Source organism: Rhinolophus sinicus, chromosome 8 (genome assembly GCF_057876585.1).
Source record: "Rhinolophus sinicus isolate RSI-liver-muscle chromosome 8, RSI-T2T, whole genome shotgun sequence".
NCBI classification, from domain to species: domain Eukaryota; kingdom Metazoa; phylum Chordata; class Mammalia; order Chiroptera; family Rhinolophidae; genus Rhinolophus; species Rhinolophus sinicus.
Window position 1 is genome coordinate 55,544,146 of NC_142508.1, and position 18,349 is coordinate 55,562,494.

General features: G+C 39.7%; 1 protein-coding gene across 1 annotated transcript; it reads left to right on the plus strand.

Moving 5' to 3' along the window:
- The first annotated feature begins 5,375 nt into the window (after positions 1–5,375).
- GCSH (glycine cleavage system protein H) lies at positions 5,376–17,748 on the plus strand. The gene is made up of 5 exons (XM_019711119.3): positions 5,376–5,650; positions 9,393–9,472; positions 10,678–10,741; positions 16,440–16,571; positions 17,611–17,748. Exons 1-5 carry the CDS (start codon positions 5,503–5,505, stop codon positions 17,706–17,708), a joined length of 522 nt encoding a protein of 173 aa, XP_019566678.2. The 5' UTR covers positions 5,376–5,502; the 3' UTR covers positions 17,709–17,748.
- The last annotated feature ends 601 nt before the right edge of the window (positions 17,749–18,349 follow it).

Here is an 18,349-nt window from a genome sequence, read left to right on the forward strand (position 1 = left end):
CAACAAACCTACACGAAGCACCACCTCTGTGCAGGTCCCGAAGATAATCTCCATGACAACCCACACTCTTGGACACTCACTCTGGGCCAGGCTTGTGGTTTTCCAAAAAACTGTCATTTCATCATCAAAATCACCCTCAGGAAGGTCCTTGCCTCCATTTTATAGATGAGAAAACCTGAAATCAAGAAGTTAAGGTTGTAAACATCCTGCACTAGGCCACACACGTAAATAGGAATAATACCGTATTCCCTCAATTCTGAGATACTTTTGATTGTGAGATAGGCCAGCAATTTACAGGAGCTTGACCTTCAGATAAAAACCTCAAGTCACTAAATGTGTACATCAATTGGAAGATACATTCCTATTTCTGAAAGGTAAAGTTACTGTCAGAGTGGAAGAAATACTGAGCCCTGGGCTGGAGCTCAGGGCCACAGCTTCCCTTGGAAAGAGTCAGATGGCAGGAATATTGGAGGGGGGAGGGGAGCTGCAGAAAGAAGGGGACATTTTCAGTGAATCCTTACTCAATTAGACTCGCCAAATCCCCCACACCCATTCTACCCTTTGGTCCCTTGTCCTGCCCCAAGCAGCGTTTATCAGAAGACTCAACAATTCCCTCCACCTCCCCCAACCTAGTCTAAGAATGTTAAGAACAGAGTCCTGGGCCCTTTTTGTTTCCAACCAAACCACAGAATCCTGCTATGCTTGTGCACTGTAGGTGCTTGGGGGATGAAGAAACTTTCCTTTACCCTCAACGTTCTTTTGGCTGGTTTAATAATTAAATCTACATGAGACAGATTAGCAAGAGAAAAACAACCAAATTTAATCCACACATATGCACGGGAACCCGACATACATGAGAGAGTCAGGGACCCTGCATACAGGAGAGGTTCAAGGACAGAAAGGGAAAAGGAGGAATGTATGGCATTCTGAGCAAAACATCACCCTGGGGCTTCAGGGGGGAGGGAGGTCATTGTAGGACAGTAAGAAGAGCAGGTATGAAGTAGTTAAAAGCTTGCCCTGCCCTACAAATAGGTCATAAAAAGATATTTCTGGTAATAACTCCTATTATGGGCAAGGCCCCTAATTTAAATTCTTTAAGGGAGAGGTAAAAGTTTCTCCTGAGCTTGCAGAGTCTTGATTCCCTCAGCTCAAAATAATTCACATGCCGGGGGGTAGGGGGTGGGAGATAAGGGCAAAGGGGATCAAATATACGTTGATGGAGGAGAACTGACTCTGGGTGGTGAACACACAATGGGATTTACAGATGATGCAATACAGAATTGTACACCTGAAATCTATGTAATTTTACTAACAATTGTCACCCCAATAAATTAAAAAATAATAATAATAATTCACATGCCAAAGTGGCATATTTTCAGGAGCCCTTACCATGTTGGACAATAAAACCGTGATTTCCCCTTAGAAAGAGAAGCCCCCAAAGAGAGTGTTTCTATATGCATCATATGGTTCTTTCTCCCTCTGCAGCTGTCAGAGGAAGGCGAGATCGTCGATTTGCTGCTGATGAAAATACTCAAGTTTCTTGGGCATTAACTGTAAAAGACAGGGCCTGGAAGCAGCAGGGAGCAGCCTGAGTTGCTGTCAGAGGCCTGGCCCCCTCAACCTGCCCTAGCTGTGCCCCAGGTTTAAGCTGTTTGTCCACACATGGTCATCTGCAGAGAAGGGGAGGCCAGAGCCTCGGGCCTACACTTACCAGCAATTCTGTCATCTCTCCAGTCAAAGTTTTCCTGTGTCCATACATGAGTTACCAAGCCTTGTGAGTAAAAAAGTAACAAAAATATGTATATACATATGTACTAGTGCCACTACTGTGATAGACTGTTCAAATGTATTTCCTCTTAGAAATTAAACAAATATTGTCTGGAGTTTGAGAAAAAAAGTCTTCTCTACAGACTCATTATTTCATCTTCCTGGTTAGTCAGGGTTGCCTTTGAATGATTTTAATTCAGGGTTTCTCAGACTGTGTGAGAGATGCTAATGGGTGTCATATTAGTTTGCTAGGGCAGGGTAGCTGGTACAAAGGACACAAACTGGGTAGCTTAAAATAACAGAAATTTATAGTCTCACAGTTCTGGAGGATAGACGCCCAAAATCAAGCTGCCGACAGGGCTATGCTCCCTGGGAAAGCCCTATAGAGGAATCCTCGCTCCTAGCTTCTAGCACCTGCCAGCAATCCTTGGCATTCCTCGGCTTGCAGACACATCACTGGAATCTCTGCCTTTCCTGTCAGATGGCTTTCTCCCCAGTATGTCTCCGTGTCTCTTTTCCTCTTCTTACAAGGACACTAGCCATATTGGATTAAGAACACACCCTAATTCATTATTAACTCATCTTAATTAATTAATTACATCTGCAACAATTTCTGTTTCCAAATTTGCTCACATTCTGAGGTACTGGGGGTTAGGACGACAATGTATCCTTTTAGGGGACACAATTCAACCCATAAGAGCTGTCATCACCCCCCAAGTGTTTCTAGATCAAATAAATGTGGGCAACACTGGGTTATAAAAGGTCACATAAATTCTTTAGCCGGGGGATTGTCAGAGCTTTTAATATGCTGCATGTGCACTATGCGTGTCCTGGAATGAGACAGCACGAGCGACAAAGTGTGTAACGATTCCAAATCTCTTTGACCAAGGCATCCAGTACTGCAGCACCTCGATCAGGGCTAGTCTTCCTTAGATGATACGTTGGGAATTGCTGATCTACACCAGCGGTTCTCAACCTTGACTGCATGCTAGCTAGAATCCCTAGACTTCATCCCAATAGATCAGAATCTCTGGGCTGGGACCTAGGTGTCAATATATTTTAAGCCCCCCAGGTGATTCCAGTGTGCAGTCAGACTAGATACAGTAACCATGCTCTAGAACCACAGGTCTAGATAATAAAAGGCTCCCAGGCGTCTGTGTGGATGAGTACACATTTCCCGTCCCTCATGCGGGGAAAGCACCTCATACATCCTCTCCAGTTCACCTGTCTTCTCCTCCTCCTCACACACCCATTGTAGCAGACACTCCAGATTGCCTGCTCCAAACCCATTTCAGACTTTCCTCCTCGCTTTCAGAATCCCAACTTTTTTAGGTAGCCACCTACCCCTCCCATACAAGACCCTGTAACCACCTCAAGGTAAACCTGATTTGCCTTAGTAAAGGTAATCTATTTCCCTTGACAGTGAGCAGTTTAGTGTGCACATTACCCAGTGTGGCCAGTGAAAAATGAGGAGAGGTCTCCAGGACACTTCCAGGAAAGCTCTGCTTGCTAATAAAAAGAGACCCAAAGAGATGGGCTCTTATGCTGCTGGACATTGTCCGAGTAAGAGTCCCGGAACTTTGACAGCTACCTTGAGACCACAGGGAACAATGGGAAGATGGCAGAGCAGAAAGATGAGAGGAACATGCATGCTTGATGAAGTCTTTAAAGAGCTGACTTAACCCTGAAGCTGAACTACTGCCAGTCCTTTATCTGGATGAGAACTTAAATGTCTTTTTATGACAGTTGAATCAGTATCCCACCTTAGTACCCCGACAATCAAAACCCAAGATCCTTTATAGAGGCATATAACATGCAATATACATAAAACCTTGGGGATTTCATCATCTTCTATCCACCCTAAACCCTTATTGTACCAGGTATGAACATGAGCTACATATGAAGAGATGCTCATAAACTAACCCACAGCAAGGTGTACACATGTCTCTGAATAGATTGGTACAGAGACCTGCCCAGATGCATACAAAACAGTCTGTTTTAAATAGGAAAAGTTCTAAGATCTGGAGAGGTTGTAAATTCTTCATTTCTCTTTCTCGTCTTTCCCATCTAAACTCCACTTCTCTATTGACTATAAATATCAAACTGGCAACTCCTTCCATCATGTTATGTGTGGAGGAGAGACAGTTCCATGATGTGACTCCTGCCAAGGCCAGCTAGCTAGATCCAGACCACAACAGAGATTGCTTCCCCGTACTTCCCTCAGGAGACTATCTGAGCAACCCCTCGTGTTGGTTCCCGGAACAGGCCATTCCCGTGGTCCCAGCAAGCATGAAAGGCGATGTCCCCTTCTGTGGGTAGGTCATACCCACTACCCCAATCTATCCTGCCCTGTTCTACATAATTCTTTAGCACCCGCCATGCCCCATTCCACTACTGGGCAAGTAAAACCATCTGTGCCTTCAGCTCCTCATGTACGAAATGAGTTTACCTACCAGAAAGGGGTTTGGAGAGGATTAAACAGATAATGTTTGCACAGTTCCAGACCCATAGCAAGGGCTCAATAAATGGCTATTATTTACTCCCATGAAAATGGAGTATGATAGCTCTTGCAAGGCACTGCACAGATGTGCCAGCAATCCCAATTTTATGTGAGGCAGAAGCTCAGTGCAACAACATGTGAGCTTCCAAACAAACTCTCACTCACACACACACTTCAAGGAACCCACTCTGTAATATTTGAGGTATGGGGCTTGAGGTGCTTTTCACGCCAGTGTTTCTTTGCTGATTCATGCCCACTCCATAAAATCTGTGTTGAAGGTGAGGTCTTTTCCAGAACTTAATTATTTTTTTGTATTCTTGGATGGAGATGTATCTTCTGCTTTTCCCAGAAGACCTTGGTCACGGGGCTGGTTGCACAAGCAAGAGCCTTGCTAGATCTCGACTCTGCTTTTTGATTGCTCCTGCGTTAACTGACTGGTTCCAGTCGAGTCTCCACCAAGGAGCCACTCCTGATTCTTGGGCAAATACTTGTCCCCTATGAGTTTTATGATTCTGTCTGTCCCGTTTGTGTACCCTGAGCCTTTTGGAATCTGTAAAGTAATAAAGTGGATTCTTGGATTGCTTTCAAAAAGTCAAAGAGAAACTGCATTTGTGTCAGCGCGCCTTTGACCAATGCCCAACAACCATCTTCAGCTGGAATGGTTTTATTTGGACCTGGCTATGAATCCCCACTCTGGATGACCTTGATCCTCAGTAGGAGGGTAGGACGTATCCCTTAACAAGACTGGGAGAACCCCGCATTACCTGAGACCCCCTGGCACAAAGGCACTGTAATGTACTGGCCCAGCAGAGCCCTTCCAGCCAGCAACACTTCTCACCACCAGAGCCAGTCACCTAGAGCGAAGTTAATGACCTAGCGCTTCCACTCCACCTAAAGCGACGCCCGGAGACGTAGCCCCACCCCTCCCCGGAGGCACCGCCCATCCCATCGGCTGCGCAGCCCGCCCCGGTCACTCCCTCCGCACTGGTCCCCGCCCCTCGACCGCGGCCCCTTCCCGGTTTAAAGCGGTTCCGCTTGCCCACGCCCCTCCTGCGCGTCGCCCAATCCGAGTCGCGCCCCCTCGCACGCTCGTATCAGGCCCGCCCCGCCCGGGGCCCGCCCCTGCGCCCGGGCGCAGCCAGCTCGCTCCAGTCCAGGGCCGCCCCCGCCCCGCCTCGACCCCGGCTGCGCTGTGGCCGAGGAGGTGCACCACGACCCTCTGCACTCGGGCGAACATGGCGCTGCGATCGGCGCGGAGCGTGCGGGCGGCGGCCTGCAGCCTGCGCGCCGCCTCGGTGCCCGTCGCGCCCTGCGCGCCACGGCCCTGGGGCCTGAGGGTGGGCGCCGTCCGGACGCTGCGCACCAGCCCCAACTTGCTCTCGGGTAAGCGCGGGCGGGCACGTGGGGCGAGCAGAACGGCCTCGGGGCGTGGGGAGCTGGGACGCCTCCCTCCTGGCCTTGATCTTTACCTCAAGTCCTCGCTGCCTCTCGCCTCGGGTCAAGCGAGGCGACTCCTGCGCACGCTTGTTATTGCTGGGATCACTAGTTCCTTGGCTGCTGCTCCCCTCTCAAAGTGGCGTGGACGACACCGCAGCCTTTGTCCAGCGGCTGAGAGAGTAGGAGGGGGGAGGAGGCCTGGAGCACACGCGCTGTCGCCGAGTCCCCGCTCGTTCTGGCGGGAGCGTCATCTGCTCGCTGCTGGAGAACTCGGCAAGCGTAGCTAAGCTCCTTCGTGACCTAAGGTTAGCTCGCATTTGTGGGCATCGTGGACCCTAAAAGTGGAGACAAATAATAGGCTTTAGTTTGCTCCACGGACCATCATTGATAACTCTGAAGTAAAATTAAGGCAAGAGCACTTATTGAAATTAAAGCCCAGGGTCTAGATTTTTACTAGCTAAAGCGAGCAAAACTTTGAAGACCCAGTCATTTCCTAAGAACAGTAAGATAAAGTCTTCTGGACTTTTTACAGAAGATGTTCTGCTCAAGTGTATGTTGAGTCGTGGATGTGTGTTAGGGTTACAGTGAGGCCCCATTTCCATGGACTTGAAGTAACCGGGGGACCTGCCCGTAAATGTCTTGGCGGTCTGTGCTCCTTCAGCACAGTTATCTCGGCGGAAAAACCGTTTTCTTAACACATTTTTTGCGGGAAACGAGTAAACTCGTCATATCGCCTCTAGTTGGAACCGGCAAAAATTTTGCAAAGTAAATAAATAGCGACCTCTTTTTAAACTAAAACACTGAAAGTTTCATAGAAAAATATCAAATAGATCGAAAGATATGAATATTTTACGGAAAGTCTAATTTTGGCGAGAAAATGTAAAAAAAAAAGCCCCGCCTTACACGATTTTGGCGGGAAAATGCCCGCTTACAAATTAACATCGTGGGCAAATACTTGAGACACTAACCAACTGCACCACTAAGAACTCGGGCTGTGGTCTCATCAAGTTTATTGTTTTAGAAACCTGTTTGAGCCTGGAAGAGTTGATAAATTTATTTATTTCAAAGTCTGATCCAAAGATGCTCATTCCCCCACCCCGTTATTATAACCCCTCAGCTCTGTTGATGCCACATATCAGTACATTACCAATTTGAATATAAAGGAAAAGCATTTCTCAGATGAGATTGAATTTCAAATTACGTTTTTTGATTATTCAGTGTTTGACTATTTGTTAGGTTTTTGCATTTTCAAACAGTTATCTAGTTAAATATTGCCCTAAATATCAATACCCAAGATCTGGATGAACACCTAGGTTTTTAAAAACAGAAACCCGAGTTCTAATTTTGGTTACTTACATTTTTTATGAACTGTGTGATCTTGGTAGAGTCACTTAACTTCTCAGTCTATTTCCCTCCTCAGAAAAATGGAAATGGTAATCCTACCTCACAGTTGTTGGGAGGATGAAATGGCATAATGTAACTGTTACATATAGCCTGATACATAGTATTGACAAATGTTACTTGTTATTAAACATTAGTGTATAGAATCAAATAAACAAATGGTTGACCAATATTAATATATTTTATCTGACTAATGATTTTGAAAGAAGTTCAAAATTTTTCACAAGTTACTCAAAATGCCTAATTTTCTGAGGTCAAAAGCTGTTCCTCAAGGCTCAGTAAGAAAGTAATCATTTACCCAATCTCCTGTCCACTTTTTTCCTGTTGGGCCAAGGGTTACCAGAGAATTATCCTGATCATTGTCTTTAGCCTAAATAGCATGGCCTAGTAAAGAGACTCAATGGACTTTGAAGTCATGTGGCCCTCGGTATAGTAACGTTGCTGCTTCTTCCTCTAAACTTGCTCAGTCGCTAAATTGAATGTGAGAGTGATCTTACTCCTAAGATTATCTTTACAATTAGGAAGATGGCAAGGCCAAAATCAGGACAATAGTCTAAGAAGTCACATATTTTATAGTTCCCCAGCCCTTACTTTAAAAGATATATTAGATTAAAACTGCCAGTTCTAGAGTTTTAAGGGCATGAGAGAACTGAGTGTCGTAGACAACTATGTGTACTAGATATTTTTCTCAGAATCCCCTTAAATTAAAAAAAAAAATATTTCAACTTTTAAGTGCTTACTCTATGCCAAGCATTGTTTAGAACTGGGAATACAAATATAAGCTCTGCTTTTGCTTACTTTGTACTTATGGTCTACTTCCTGGGGAAAACTGACAAACAGGCTTTATTTGTAGCACGTTCAGTACTGTGAGTGTTTGGGGGTCAGGGTGGGAGGAGGCTGAATGGCTCAGGAGCCCAGAGTTGGAGGGCTGGACCAGGCTTCTGTCAGGAAGGAGCTTCTTAGGTGAGATAGGAAATAGTTAAGAAAAGGCAAACAGCGTTAGAGTGTTGCAGTCAGAACACCAAGTACAAACCTTAACCTTTTTATGAAAAGATCAGATTGACTTGTAGCATTCAGTTATTTGAAGTGGGATGAAGCAAAGCAAATTTCCTTTGTGTCAGGCTTTGCAACTTCTTCCACTGATGAGTAAGAAATTAAAGTTTTTTACTGATTAGGGGAAAAGAAATTTAATAAGCTATACTCTACGTTCTGTTGCGTATCAGATCTCTGTAACAAAGTAGTTTAATGCTGTTTTAAGTACAACTATCTTTTGGGTAAGGGGAAGCGTGAACTAGCAAGTCGTACTTTAAAGCGGTATTGGAATTACTGAACCATTTTCCTATTAACTTCTGATGCATTATGTTCACAAAAATACTTCACTTTGGAATGTAATATCTATTTAAGAAGATAGCATATGCTTTTTAAAAACTTACTTATGCCTTAAAGCAAGTATTTTTAACATTAAATCTTAAGTTTTTTTTCACATCTCTTGAACTTTGGTCAGTCTTTCTCCCAGGAATCCTTGAATAGTTCGATCATGTCTTTGAGGAGAAGAAGCTCATAAAGCCAAGGGCTAATCTGTCCAATGAGTGTTCGGCAGAGCTTGACTTTCCACCAGTTTTAATGCCTTAGCTGAGGTGACTGTTTAGTTCTGATCTTATAGTTTGCTTCTTTAAATGATGGTAGCATATTTCTTCCAGGGCAGGCTTGAAATCCATTAAAGGAGAATTTTAAGAACTTCATTGAAGTTATAATTGTTCCAGGTCAATTTTATGTAAGATTTCATTTTATAACCAAGTTGCAGTGAAGCTCTGTTAGGTCAACTCTACTAAAGAGGCCCATTATTATTTTTTAAGTTAAATAATTTATGAGCAGCAGCCTCTGTGCTCCTCCCCAAACTGATCACTCCAAGTCTGTCTTCAGAGGGACAGACTGTTTTGCAAGACAGACTAGTAGTAGACAAGTATACGTATTTGAAATGTCCTCCAAAATTGTGTGTGTACGATTTAGACTAAATAATGTTAGAGCAAATAATCAAATCCCCAGAAGATGCACAGGGTATTCACATCAATCCATCTTTGTCTAAGTGATACATACTACTGTTGAGAAGGTGTGCCATCTTTTCACATGATCTGTTTTTTTCCTGGGCAGTGTACTACTGAAAAGCAATGTCACTAAGTCAAACACAAATACTGGGAAAGTTTTGCCTTTTCACAGCATTGATACGAAAAATGCTTTTTAAGAAATGATGATACTGCTTTTCTGAAATATTGGTCTTCTATTTTAGTGCGTAAATTCACAGAGAAACATGAATGGATAACAACAGAAAATGGTATTGGAACAGTGGGAATCAGCAATTTTGCACAGGTATTGGATTGTCTCAAAATAGTTAAAAGAGTGCTCTCACCTAAATTGGATTGTCTCTACCTTTTAAAATTTGTTTATTCTGCCCTTAGTATTTTGGGCCCTTAGAAAAATATCAATCATAAGTTAAATAAGTAAAACATAATTTAGTTAGGGCAGTATTTTAAGAGACATTGAAAGGTTAACATTTAAAACTAAAAGTAGGAAAATCTTATTCAAGAAAGAAATGTTTGTTTCGTATTGGGGCAGTTAAGCAGAAAAAGAGCAAGCAAAAGTGTTGACGGTGTTTTGTAGATACAGAGATATACACATAACTAGGGGGACATGAAGAGGAGGGAAAACCTAGATTGGTACAAATTACACAGAGGGAAAACTTTTATTTAGCCTGTCTCTTAATTCCCGTGCCCACTCATCCCATATTTGAGATATTGTGTAAAAGAAAACAAGCCAAATAGCACAGGTCAGTGATTTTCAACTTGATCTGTGTGGAGGGTGAGGCAGAAGGGGGAAAGGGGATGTAACTGATGGAAGTATATAGTATTCTTGAGAAATGTTGGAATATCAGGTATTGAGAGTCAATCACAACTGTATCTTCATTGACATATCTGTGTACCTACTGAAGCCCAGTAGAGGGTGCTTTGTGAAATACTGTTTAAGTGTTGTCCTCACCGCCTAGAGTTTATCTATGAGGGTCATTACCTACATGGAAAATGACATGCAAAACATTACATGATGGGTAACCTGAGTGATATAAGGGGTGTTAACCCACTTACCTGATGGAGAAATCACTTCTTATTGGAGTCAAGGCCTTCAGGGAGTACAAGGCATGAGGACTATGATTTACAGAATCGATGGATTTCAGCAAATGCAGTAGGAGAAGTGGACTAAGTAAAACTGCAGAGGTGAAAAAGCAGTGTGTTTGATCTCAAAGGAGACAGTAATCTTTTGGGGGATATATGGTTTGTAACGGGGGTCACTACTGCTTGTGGGAAATCCAGCTGGTGGCCAGTTTCTTTGCAGGTCTTAATCTACGAATACTTTTGTGTTTTAAAGGGTAAGAAAAAAAAATATGTGGCCCATTAAGTGTAAAATGTGTACTACTATCTGAATTATGGGGGGTTTGGAGTTTGGCTTGTTCCTATTTTTTAGGAGGTTTAATTTGATTTCTTAGAGGTTTGTGTTTTTTGGTATTTTGTTTTTCTTTTTAGGAAGCTTTGGGAGATGTTGTTTACTGTAGTTTGCCTGAAGTTGGGACAAAATTGAACAAACAAGGTGAGTGTTTTTCTCATCTTGGTATGTGTCATGATTCACGCCATGAATTTTCTTTACCTTGAATAACTTGTTTGCACCCTGGATCAATTAGAGTGCTTTTTACTCAAGTAACAGAAAACTCAAAAGTAGATTAAACAATAGCAATTTATATCTTATACAACAGTCTGGACATAGGTGAATATGGGATTGGCTGTGTGGCTCAGTGAAAGTCATCAAAAACACAACCTCTTGTGGTAGTTTTTCTGCCTCTGTGTCAGAGGTCACAAAATGGCAACAAAATCTGAAAGCAGCACATTCTCAAATGACAATATCCAAAAGTAGGAAGAGAAGGACAGGCTCTCTTTTTTATCTCATTAGCCAGATTTGGGTTATATTGCCACCCAGGGATGATAGCGAGGAGAATACTGAGCATATTTAGATGCCATAATGGAAGGCAGGAAGAAGTAGAGGAAAAGGGCTCTGAGCACCCTCGCTCCCCATTCCACACACTTACATTGATGCAGCGTAATATAGCTGAGGTCTATTAAGTTTAAAAACTAAAATCTGCTTTTCTTTGGATGCATTAAAGAATATCAGGAAAGAAAATGAGCTTAGAAGGATCTGAACCTGGTTTTAAATGTTGGCCCCACAATATATCAGCTGTGTGATTTGGGGGAAAATGCTTACTCTACATCTTATGTTAGGATAATAATGGTACCTACTTACTTCATAGTTGTAATGATTAAATGTAATATAGCATAATGTCTGGCATAAGATTAGTGCTTGATAAATGTTATCCAGTACTACCACATATAGTATTCATGGGTTCCTTGACGTATATAAGACAGACCTACAGAATTTAACTACGTTCTAAATATCTTTGACAGTACTGGCCATGTCTTTTTCTGTTTAAACTTTCCCCATCATTTATCTTGTTTGAACTTTTTTCTGCTTCCTAGCTCTCAATAGTCTAGTTGATCATTATAGTATAAGGTCACATCCCTCTTTGCAGAAACCATTTCTGACGTCATAATAAAACTCTTGTTGTGATTGATAATCTTTGTCCATTTTTTTCTGTACATCAAAGCACAGTTCTTATTTTATTTTCTCACATTGTTTTATTTACTGTGTACCTACTCTGCTACTCTCAAGCAGGAGACCATAGCTTTCTGAACATCTCTTTACAGTGAGCAGCAGGAAACTTTTTGTGCTTAAAAAATTCTATTAATGTAAATATGTTGGGTAATATCCCTGAACTAATGAATGCATTCTTTAAACTTTCTGCTAAGTTTTTTTTTTTTAAATTGATACATCCAGTGAAAATCCATGGATCTTAAGAGTACAATCCAATGAGTTTTGACAAACATATACTGTGTAAACCTTCCCAAGCAAAACCCTTCTCAGTAGACCACCTCTTATCTGATTTCTGTCCTTGGTGTTCCCGGAGCAGGCCGTGAGCACAATTCAAGTGTTATCTCCTTTACAACAACCCTGTGGGGCAGATGTTAATCACTTTATTTTATGGTTCAGGACAGTAAGACACAGAAGTTTAGCAAGTTGTGCAAGGGTACAAAGCTATCCTTTTTCATTTAAAAGGAATCACACAGTATGTATGATGTCTCTTTTTTCCAATGTCATAAATTAGAAACTCATTCATGTTGTGATCAGTTCTTTTTTTATTGCTGAATAGTGTCCCATTGTATGAATATAACACATTTTTATCCTTTCTCTTGTTGATGGATTTTTGTTTAAAATCTAGTTTGGGCCTATTATGAATAAAGCTACTATAAACCTTTGTATAAGTCTTTTGTGAACGTATGTCTTCATTTCTCTTGGGTAAGTATATATATGTAGGAGTGGAATTTCTGTAGTGTATATATTTAACTTTATAAGAAACTGCCAAGCAGTTTTCCAAAGTGGTTGTTCTATTTTACACTCTCACCAACAGTATGAGTCTCAGGCACTGCAGATCTATCTCCCTGTGGTTTTAATTTGCATTTCCCTAGTGACAAATTATTGTTGAGAACCTTTCTATGTACTTTTTGCCACTCACATCGTTTTGTGTGTGTGAAGTCTCTACTCAAGCCATATACCAAATTTTTTATTTGGGTTGTCTTTTTACTATTGATTTGTAGGCATTCTTTATATATTCTAGATACAACTCCTTTTTCAGATATATATTTTGTCATAGCTTGTCATAACTTTTCATTTTCTTAAGTACAAGCTATTAATGTTTTAAATTATGTATAGAACATTGTGTCTTCTCTAAGAAGTCTTTGTCTATCTCCATATATAGTTCCCAAATTACTGTGTTTCCCTGAAAATAAGACCTAGCCGGACAATCAGCTCTAATGCGTCTTTTGGAGCAAAAATTAATATAAGACCCGGTATTAAATTATTATATTATACCCGGTCTTATATTAATTTTTGCTCCAAAAGACGCATTAGAGCTGATTGTCTGACTAGGTCTTATTTTCGTGGAAATGGGGTATATATACTACCAGTGCCACATGATACTGTGGGGTATTTTAAATTTTGAACATCTTTTGGCCACCACACAAACTCGTAGGTCACTATAGTTAACAGTTTCAATATTAGATCTCATTATATTACTTTGGGTAATATATCTTTGAAGCAAATACTTCATGAAAATCAGTGTGGAACATCAAATAAGGCAATGGTTGATATTCAGTCTTCTGATTCCCTGGTGTAGAACTTGTACAGTATGCAACAGACAAATTTTCCTTTCAGTTTATGTGTATTAGTTTTTCAGACAGCTACTCAGTTGTTAGAATGTAAAAACTTCTAATGAGTTTGGACCTAACCTCTTAATAAATTAAACTGTTAGGTATTTGTTTTAGTCTAGGGATCACCATAAAAAGTTACTGACAAACTAAGGGCACTATGAATGGAATAGAGAAAGCTTGAGCAACTCTGGTCTTTATCAAGTTCAGAAAGGTATTCTTCCATGTTTTCTCCTTATAACATTCATACAGTTTTAGCTTTTGTGTTTAGTTGGGGTTTATTAAATCCACTGATTCTAATAGTTGTGTATATTCCTTTGGATCTTCTATGTAAACAATAATGTAATCTGTAAAGAGTGTTCTTTAATCTTTATGCATTTTATTTCTTTTCCTTGCTTTAATGCTGGCCAGGTCCCTCAATATGTTGAATATAAGTGGTGAGAATAGGAGAAAGCATTTAACATTTCATCACCAGGCATGATAGATGTATAGCTGTGAGGTTTTTCATAGATGCCCATTATCAGATGAGGTGATTACTCTCTGTCTATATGTAGTTTACTGAGAGATGTGTCACTCATGGATGTTGAATTCTGTCAAATTCATTGTCTCCATCTATTGACATAATTGTAGCGGTTTTCTTCATTCTGTTAATGTGATGAAAAAGATTGATTTATTTGGAATGTTCAACCAAGCTTTTATTCCTAGTAGTCATGATGCAAAAAATTATCTTTTAAAAAATATTGCTGGATTTGATTTAATTTTCGCATTATGTTCATGATGGATATTGATTGGTCTTTTCTCATAATGCCTTTGTCAAATTTTGGAATAAGTGATATTGGCCTCATAGGATAAATTTGGAAATGTCCCTACCTCTCTTTTTCTGAAAATGTGCTAGATTAATACTATTTCACTGAATGTTTTATAGAACTAACCAGTGAAATCTGAGCCAGAAATTTTTTATGGTAAGGTTTTTGATACAGATTTAACTTCTTTAATAGAGATAAGGTTATTCATATCTTATGTTATCTTACATTGGTTTTTTTTTTTTTTTTTGAGGAATTTTTCCATTTCATGTCAAATTCAGCATAAAGATGCTCATTCTTACTATCCGTTTCCATTATCCACTTTTTATTATCCTTTTATATTCATAGGATCTGTATTGAGGATCCCTTTTTTATTCCTTCCTTGTGGTAATTTGTATTTTTTCTTTTTTGAATCAGACTTGCTAGCTTTTTATCAATTTCATTGATCTTTTGAAACAACCAAATTTTTTCTGTTTATTTTCTCTATTTTTCATTTCATTATTTCTGCTCATATTTTTATTGTTTTCTGCCTTTAGCTTACTTAAATTTAATTTCTTATTTATCCAGCTTCTTAAGGTGGAAACTTGGTTTTGCTGGGTTTTGTAAGTACTTTTTTACTTGAATTTTTTACTCATACTGTAAAACACTCTTTCCCGTGTGGGTGGCGGCTATAATCTAGTTTCATTCTTTTAGCATAGCCAGGATACTTGAGTCAGCCTTGTGCACGAATGGTATGGGGATCATTCAGAGACCTGGATAGAGCTTATACACAGAATTTGGGATTTTCCTTTTAGTCTCTCTCCTTCTTGGGATTTCCCACTTTACTTCCCAGTAGCTATAGTGGCCCCAAATTCTTGTCTCCTGGTTATCGAAGCCAGTAAGACTGAGATTTTCTTTTGAGAATTTGGGTGCCCCACACTACACAGATTGGTGCCTCTCCTCAGGCTAAAAGCCATTAAAAGAAATAAGCAGTATTGTCCTTCTTTCAAGTGTTGCCTCCTTTCCTTAAACTGACAGTTTTGTTCATTTTCCAGTGTTTTTAGAATCCAGGTCAGTGATTTTAAGATACTTTTTTAAGTAAAAGCAAAACTAAAAGATTAATTTGCTTCTAAGTATTATTTTAGCGATATCCCAAAAATTTTGGTATGTTGCATTCTTATTATCAGTTTAGACCGTTTGATATTGTCCTATAGGTGATTAAAGCTCACTTTTCAGCCTTTGTTTTTTTTTTTAACTCTGTTCTTTAGATAGGTTAATTTTACATGATCTTTTTTCATGTTCACTGATTCTTCTATTGTGTCCAGTTTGCTGTTCATGCCATCCAGTGATTTTTTAAATTTTAGATATTATACTTTCCAGTTGTAGAAATGTCCATTTTAAAATCTCCATTTCTTTGTAAATATTCCCCCATATGAAGTCTTTCAATATATTTATAATAGCTACTTTAAGTTTCTCTAGTAATTCTATCAGGTGGGACTGTGGGTCCTTCGGGGATCTCTCTGTTGACTACGTTTTCTCTTCACCGTGGCTCCTTTCTAGAATTTCAACCCCCATTTTCCAACCACCTTGGCAGCCCCACATTCCACCTTCTGACCCCTCAAATAAGACTGTTTTTCACTTGTGGTCTTGTTACACTTTGCTCTTTGGATGGGGTGGTGTTACCAGGATACAAATTGAATAAATGAAGATCTCACCCAGTTTGGGTCCCTTTTTTCAAGCATTGTCTCCCCTTCTGGTCACTCTCCAGAGCCTTCATACAATTGTATTTGTGTGTGTGCGCGTTTTGTTGAGTGTTTATAACTTCTATCGATAGGAAGGTTGGTCTGAGGTACTTCACCAGTACTGGAATCTTCTAAAATGTTCATTTTGTTTTTTCTGAGCCTCAGTAAATTGAGAGAATGTTGAGTTTCACTGAACTCAGGCACATCTGGTATTCAGGTACATCACCATTTGTTTACTCTGTTTAGAACAGGTAAGTCCACTTTATTGAGAATATTTATACCCTTCTCATAGGTGATATATAAGCATGACAAAACCTGTGTTTTATTTTTAATTAAGGACATTTAGAATTTTTTATCATGACTGTATTAGAAGTGACCATTTTTCCACATTTTGTATTTTCAGGTCATTAACTTTTGACATTTAATATTTTCTTTCACTTTTTCAATTTAGATGAGTTTGGTGCTTTGGAAAGTGTGAAAGCTGCTAGTGAACTCTACTCTCCTCTATCAGGAGAAGTAACTGAAATTAATGAAGCTCTTGCAGAAAACCCAGGACTTGTCAACAAATCTTGTTATGAAGATGGTAAGTTGTTAGAAATTTTTCAAAGGATTACTGCTGTAGTTAACACTTAGCCTAGAGTTTAAGGCCAGAGTTAGCTGTGACTTCATTCTTTTGCACTTCTTGGTACTAAATGTTCTGCTTTAAAAAAGGAAAACACACATTAGCCAAATATCTAGTTATGTTTAAGATCTCTGTTGATGTGGGTGGATTGTGAGCACGATGCTCTTAACAAGGTTGCTGGTTCTATCCCCGCATGGGCCACTGTGAGCTGCGTCCTCCACAACTAGATTGAAACAACTAATTGACTTAGAGCTGATGGGTCCTGGAAAAACACACTTAAAATAAATAAAAGTTTTTTTAAAAAAAGATCTCTGTTGATAAAAGCACTGCCTTATTTATAGGGTTCTTAGAATCATAGTTGTAGACTCATTGTAAACACTTCCAAAGTATTTACCTCTTCAAACATAAGGATCTATATTGTGTGATGCAGGTGGTAATAGAATACTTATTTCATTAATTTTCAGTTTTCTCACATTTTCATCTTGACAGTAACCCAGTGAGGTAGGCCAGTAGGAATTTTGTAGATGAACTGAGGCCCCAAAGGATTTATCTGTTAAGGTCACACATCCAATAAATGGCAAGATTGGGATTAGGTTGTAGTACTCTGTTGCCTGTCACCTAGCCCTTCTGACTAATGTCTTTCACATCTGTAGTTACAGTGTTGGTGTTCTGTTGTTAAGAAAGATATACCTGGTCTTACATATTTGGATCCCTGTGTAAAGTCTTCAGTGTCCTATGTTGATGCTTATTACAACCTAAGAGTTCTTCATCCGTTATGGTGGAATCTGTTGTAGCTGTAATCTTGTCAATTGTGATATGCAGGATACTAATTTCATTCTTAAAGCTAAAATGTGAAGCTCCTTAAACAATGAGTCGTTGTAGTTAAAGAGTATTACATTAATTTTGAGGCACTAAAGAATTTATGTTACATTTTGAATGAACTTGACTTTTACTCTTGAAAATGGTCATTTGGAATATAAGACACTTTGTTTGGTTGCAGGTTGGCTGATCAAGATGGCGCTGAGTAATCCCTCAGAACTAGAGGGGCTGATGAGTGAAGAAGCCTACGAGAAGTACATAAAGTCTATTGAGGAGTGAGAATCGAACTCCTTGAATAAAGCTGTGTGAAACAACTTAATCTAGCATAGTTGTCTTAAATTAGTGGTGGATAGAAGATTTAAAATAGCAACCTTTAGTAACACCAATGGAAAAGAAACTACAATGTTTCTGGAAGAAAATACCCTTTAACTTTCCAATGATTGCAGATAAACACAATATACATCTTCACAACACCCTATGATATTTTTAGGCTAGGCTACAGTTACAATGTTCAGCATTCCTGAAATTATTTGAGGTAAAATGCAGTTATAAAATTTGTGTAATTCAACAATAACACACCTTAAGCCCTACATAATATTAGAACTTGCTTACACCCATCTCTGGATTTGGGTCAGAATACTTAATGATCTTTACATTTGAAGTAACTGGCAGTGGAGAAAAGCTTTTGTTAGTTGTTACAATGTCAGATGATGAACAATTCTGTCTTAATTTTGCAATATACTGCGTTTGCTGGTGCTATTTTTATACAGTGAAGCAACAGCCTTGCAGGAGAACAAAGTTTAATAATAAAACATTCAATTTCTTTATTAATCACGTTTTTTGTTTTGCTGTTAACATTTCATTTAGTGACTGCTAATATTTGTGAAGATGCTAATTTTAACTTATGGAAAGTTTTTTAA

Coding starts and splice junctions, on each gene's coding strand:
- GCSH (XM_019711119.3), top strand. CDS start 5,503: ATGGCGCTGCGATCGGCGCGGAGCGTGCGGGCGGCGGCCTGCAGCCTG. Junction 5,651..9,392: donor CAGCCCCAACTTGCTCTCGG/GTAAGCGCGGGC, acceptor CTTCTATTTTAG/TGCGTAAATTCACAGAGAAA. Junction 16,572..17,610: donor CAAATCTTGTTATGAAGATG/GTAAGTTGTTAG, acceptor GTTTGGTTGCAG/GTTGGCTGATCAAGATGGCG.